The sequence below is a fragment of the Colobus angolensis genome, unplaced genomic scaffold, assembly GCF_000951035.1.
Source record: "Colobus angolensis palliatus isolate OR3802 unplaced genomic scaffold, Cang.pa_1.0 Scaffold43, whole genome shotgun sequence".
Taxonomy (NCBI): Eukaryota; Metazoa; Chordata; class Mammalia; order Primates; family Cercopithecidae; genus Colobus; species Colobus angolensis.
Genome location: NW_012117710.1, coordinates 899565 through 904363, shown reverse-complemented (window position 1 = coordinate 904363; position 4799 = coordinate 899565). Strand labels below are relative to the sequence as shown.

Here is a 4799-nt window from a genome sequence, read left to right as displayed (position 1 = left end):
GTGGCCGCCGCATTTGTTCTCCCGCAACCCACCCCCCCACCACCGCCGGCTTCCCTTGTTTACCTGCGTTTCTGTTTTTTCCTGTGCAGAGGCCCGCCCAGCCCATCCACAGCCTCACCCTCATCTCTCCCTGCCCTGAGGCCGCGCGCAGGGGCCCCCCAGCATTCACATTTCACGCGAGTGCCCCCCCCAAAAAGGGGGTTGGAGGAGGGCGAGGCCCTGGAACCCCCGGGCTGGACCCTCAGGGTGCCGGGCCCCCCACTCTTCCCACCCCGGAATCCTCAGAACTGCGGAAGGGGTTTCTCAGCCGCGCACCCCTGTCTGAGCCCCCTCCGCCCCTGCCGGGGTCTGTTGGGAGGGAAGGCTCTGGGGGTCGTCACGTTTAACACCTCACCTGGCCGCACAGAATGAAGGATCTCTGACAAATGCAGAATCAGTGACTTTCTTCCACGCTCCTGGGAGAAGCCTGGTTCACGCCGCCGCCTGCGTTTATCCGGCGCGCAGCCCCGGCAGCTCTCAGGCCTGGGGATCTGTGTTTTCTGGACAGGAAGGAAGCAGCCGCCCTCGCCATGGCCTCCCCGCCCGTCTGCCCCTCGGAGGAGGATGAGAGCCTGAAGGGCTGTGAGCTGTACGTGCAACTACACGGGATCCAGCAGGTCCTCAAAGACTGCATCGTGCACCTCTGCATCTCCAAGCCGGAGCGCCCCATGAAGTTCCTCCGGGAGCACTTCGAGAAGCTGGAGAAGGTGAGTGGCCCCCACCGCCTGCTGCTTCCCTTCGCAGGTGTCCTAGGGCAGAGGCAGCAGCTGGGGAAACCTTCCCTCCATCCTGTGGTCCTCGAAGGTTGGGTGCCCCAGAGACTGTCCGCCATCCTGCAGGTCCTTCCAGAAGCGCGGGGAGAGGCCGCTGGGGCCCACCTTCCCTTGTTTGGTCTCCTGAGATTCATGCCCCGAGCCGGGGTCCTCGGAGCCACGGAATTCTCCCTTCTGCTTCCAGGGGGTTCCAGGTCTTCAGAGCTCTCGTGGAAGGAGATTCAGGGTTTTAGGTCTAGGTATTTCCTTTGCTTGTGAGGCTCGCAGACAGTTTTCAGCTTGAGGAACCGAGAGGAGGGCGAGGCCTAGTTATAGATGCTGTCAGCACTTGGGATAAAAGCAAATAGCTCCTACGGCGTGGCTCACGCCTGCCATCCCAGCACTTTGGGAGGCCAAGGCAGGCAGATCACTTGTGGCCAGGAGTTCAGACCAGGTCAGCCAGGCCAATATGACGAAGCCCCGTTTCTCTTTAAAACAATACAAAAATTAGCCGGGCGTGGTGGCGCACGCCTGTAATCCCAGCTACTGGGGTGGTTCAGGCAGGAGAATCGCTTGAACCGGGAGGTGGAGGCTGCAGTGAGCCGAGATTGCACCACTGCACTCCACCCTGGGCGACAGAGCAAGACTCTCTCAAAAAAAAGGAGAAAGAAAATAGCTGCCATGGCTAAGAGGTCGGATTCCACGTTAATCTTGCAGCAGAGAGAGGAAAGTGCCCTTCCACCCGTGTGGTTGGGGAGAAGCCCAGGCCTGCTCTTCTCTTCAAGAATGATGCCTCTCATCCCCTTCCTGGCCTCCTGCATCTGGGTTCTTTTCGTAGAAGTGTGTAGCTGGGAAGTGGCGGCTGGGACAGGAGTCCCTGTGACACCCCCCTCCCCTTCGCTGCATTCCCTCCTGTCTCCGTGGGCTCCTTTCATCCTTGTTCTGGGCCCCACCCCAGGCTCTCTGTGTATCACCTAAGGTTTGTTCTCCTCTTGGTCCTTTTATCACAACTTAACTGTCCCCTGTGCCCATCTCTCCTGGGGACCAAATGGGAACTTGGGAAGCCCAGGTCAGGCCAAGGTCTGCCTTTGAGCGCCTGTGAACCACCAGGTCCCCATCCAGCGGTGTTTATGCTTTTGACGGAGGCCTCCTGTGATCACATAGTCCTAACCCAAAGGAGTGAATGTAGCTCTTCCCCTGGAAGCAATCCATGAAAAAACATTTGAAAGTAATGCATGCCTATTTAGGAAAATTTGAAAAGTTTGGAAGTGGAAAGAAGAAATAAAAATGCTCTGTAGTCCTCTCTACTGAATTCCCCCTCAAATGTTGTTTCTATAAAAATGTAGTTGTAGGCCAGATATGGTGGCTTATACCTGTAATCCCAGCATTTGGGAGGTTGAGGTGGTAATATCGCTTGAGGTCAGGAATTCGACCTTGTCTCTCAAAAATATTTAAAAAGTTTGCTGGGTGTGGTGGCATCTGCCTGTGGTCGCAGGTACTCGGAGGCTGAGGTGGGAGGATCACTTGAGCCCAGGAGTTTGAGGCTGTGGTGAACCATGATCACATCACTGCACTCCAGCCTGGGCAATAGAGCGAAACCCTGTCTCAGAAATATATACACACATGCATGCATACGCACACACGCATACATACATACATGGATACATACGTACATAAGTCTTAGTTGCAGTCACATTATAGATGCAATTTATATTTCATCTTTTTCATTTTTTATATTTTCTCTAAAGACCTCACTTTAAGTGACTGCATAATGTTCTGTGGAAAAGATATAGTAAGGTTTCTCAACCTTTCCCCCATGAGTGAATGGACAATTTAGTTCTTTCCTTTTTTTTTTAGTATTAAATATTGGGGCCAGCGGGTGCGGTGGCTCATGCCTGTAATCCCAGCACTTTGGGAGGCTGAGGCAGGTGGATCACTTGAGGTCAGGAGTTTGAGACCAGCTGACCAACATGGAGAAATCCCATCTCCACTAAAAATACAAAAAGTTAGCCGGGTGCGGTGGCTCACGCCTGTAATCCCAGCACTTTGGGAGGCTGAGGCAGGTGGATCACTTGAGGTCAGGAGTTTGAGACCAGTCTGACCAACATGGTGAAACCCTGTCTCTACTAAAAATACAAAAATTAGCTGGGCGTGGTGGCGCAGGCCTGTAACCCCAGCTACTCAGGAGGCTGAGGCAGGACGATTGCTTGAACCTGGGAGGTGGAGGTTGCAGTGAGCCGAGATCGCACCACTGCACTCCAGCCTGGGTGACAGAGCGAGACTCTGTCTCAGAAAAAAAAAAGAAAGAAAGAAAGAGAGAAAAAATTGGGGCCGGCAGGCGCAGTGGCTCATGCCTGTAATCCCCATACTTTGGGAGGCCCAGGAGGGTGGATCACTTGAGCCTAGGAGTTGGAGACCAGCCTGGTCAACATGGTGAAATCCCATCTCTACTGAAAATACAAACATTAGCCGGGTGTGGTGGTGCATGCCTGTAATCCCAGCTACTTGGGAGGCTGAGGCAGAAGAATCATTTGACCGGGGAGGTAGAGGCTGTAGTGAGCTGATTGGGACACTGCACTGCCGTCTGGCCAACAGATCGAGACTCTGTCTCAAAAGTAAATAAATTTTTAAAAAAAGTATATGGGAGGATGTGTGTAGGTTACATGCAACTATAACACCATTTTATATCAGGGACTTCAGCATCCATGGGTTCATCCAGTATCCTTAGAGATTCTAGAACCATCTCCCATGGATACCAGGGGATGACTGTACCACACACTGGGCATCTTAAACAACAGAAACATCTCCTCCCACAGTTCTGGAGGCTGCAGTCTGAGATCAAGGTGTGGCGGGATGGCTCCTTCTGGGTCTGTGCGGGAGAAGGTTCTGGGTCTCCCCCACTCCAGGTGGTGCTGGCAATCTTGGATGGTCCAGGCTGGAAGTCTGAAATCAAAGTGTGGCGGGATGGCTCCTTCTGGGTCTGTGTGGGAGAAGGTTCTGGGTCTCCCCTGCTCCGGGTGGTGCTGGCAATCTTGAGTGGTCCAGGCTGGCAGACGCATCACGGGTCCCTGCCTTTATCTTCACGTGGCATTCTGCCCCCTGTCAGTGTCTGTGTCCAGATCTCCCCTTTTCACAGGGACACCAGTCATCCTGGACCAAGGCCACCCCAATGACCTCTTGTAACTTCATCACCTCCGTCAAGACCCAGCCTCCAAATAAAGTCAACTTCCGAGGTCCTGAGGTTAGGACTCCAGAGCGTCTATTTTTGGGGACACGATTCTCCGATCCCAGCGGCCTTTTTGGGCGTGGGCAGGGCAGTTTTTCTCAGGCCTTTCTCCAACAGCAAGCCATTGCTGAGTGAAAATAGCAGGTTGCAAGATAGGATCTGTGGTACAATTCCATTTTTGTCGAAAGTGATGCCAACGATAATGTGTTATATGCAAAGAAAAAAGTCTGAGGGGCGTCCACCAAAATGTTGGTAAGAGTGGTGTCTCAGGGCACAATTACAGGTGATTTTTGTTTCTGTGTTCTGCAGTAGCTGATAGGACCTTTGGGGAGCTTTAGTGAAGTCTTTGAAGTCGCGTGCATGTTCTACGTGTGGGTGCGTTTAACTGGGAAGAATGCCCCTCACCTTGCGATGGATTCTCAAAGGGAGCTGAGATCCCCAAATGTAAACCACCTAACAGGGCCCTAAAATTCCGTGGAGACTCATTTTCTGCTGTGTTTTCTGGACCAGTGAGGTGCTGTGGAATGTTTGCAATAGAACCAGGAAATGTGCCTCTGGGTAGGGCAGCAGCCCTGGTGGAGAGGGGGCAAGGTCTGGGTCACTCCCTCGAGGCCAGCCAGGGCTGAGTGGCGGGCAGAAGCCTCTGATGGAGGGTTTTTCTCCACTTGTATCCCAAGCAGGGTGCATGTTTGTGAGGCTTTAATAAAGCACCCGGGATAAAGTCACACAGGCCGGCAGGGATGACCCAGCGCTCGGAGTGCCGTCCAGGCTGGGCCTCTGTT

The 4799-nt window shown here is 53.5% G+C and overlaps 1 protein-coding gene across 2 annotated transcripts in view; it reads left to right on the top strand.

The window, feature by feature from the left end:
* The window catches only part of PRKAR1B (protein kinase, cAMP-dependent, regulatory, type I, beta), a 188156-nt gene that overhangs the window by 1170 nt on the left and 182187 nt on the right, over positions 1-4799 (top strand). For both annotated transcript variants that reach the window (XM_011956921.1, XM_011956922.1), the window contains exon 2: positions 548-746. In XM_011956921.1, the coding sequence (XP_011812311.1) occupies positions 570-746 (177 nt within the window). In that variant the 5' untranslated portion in view covers positions 548-569. The remainder of the gene's footprint in view (positions 1-547; positions 747-4799) is intronic.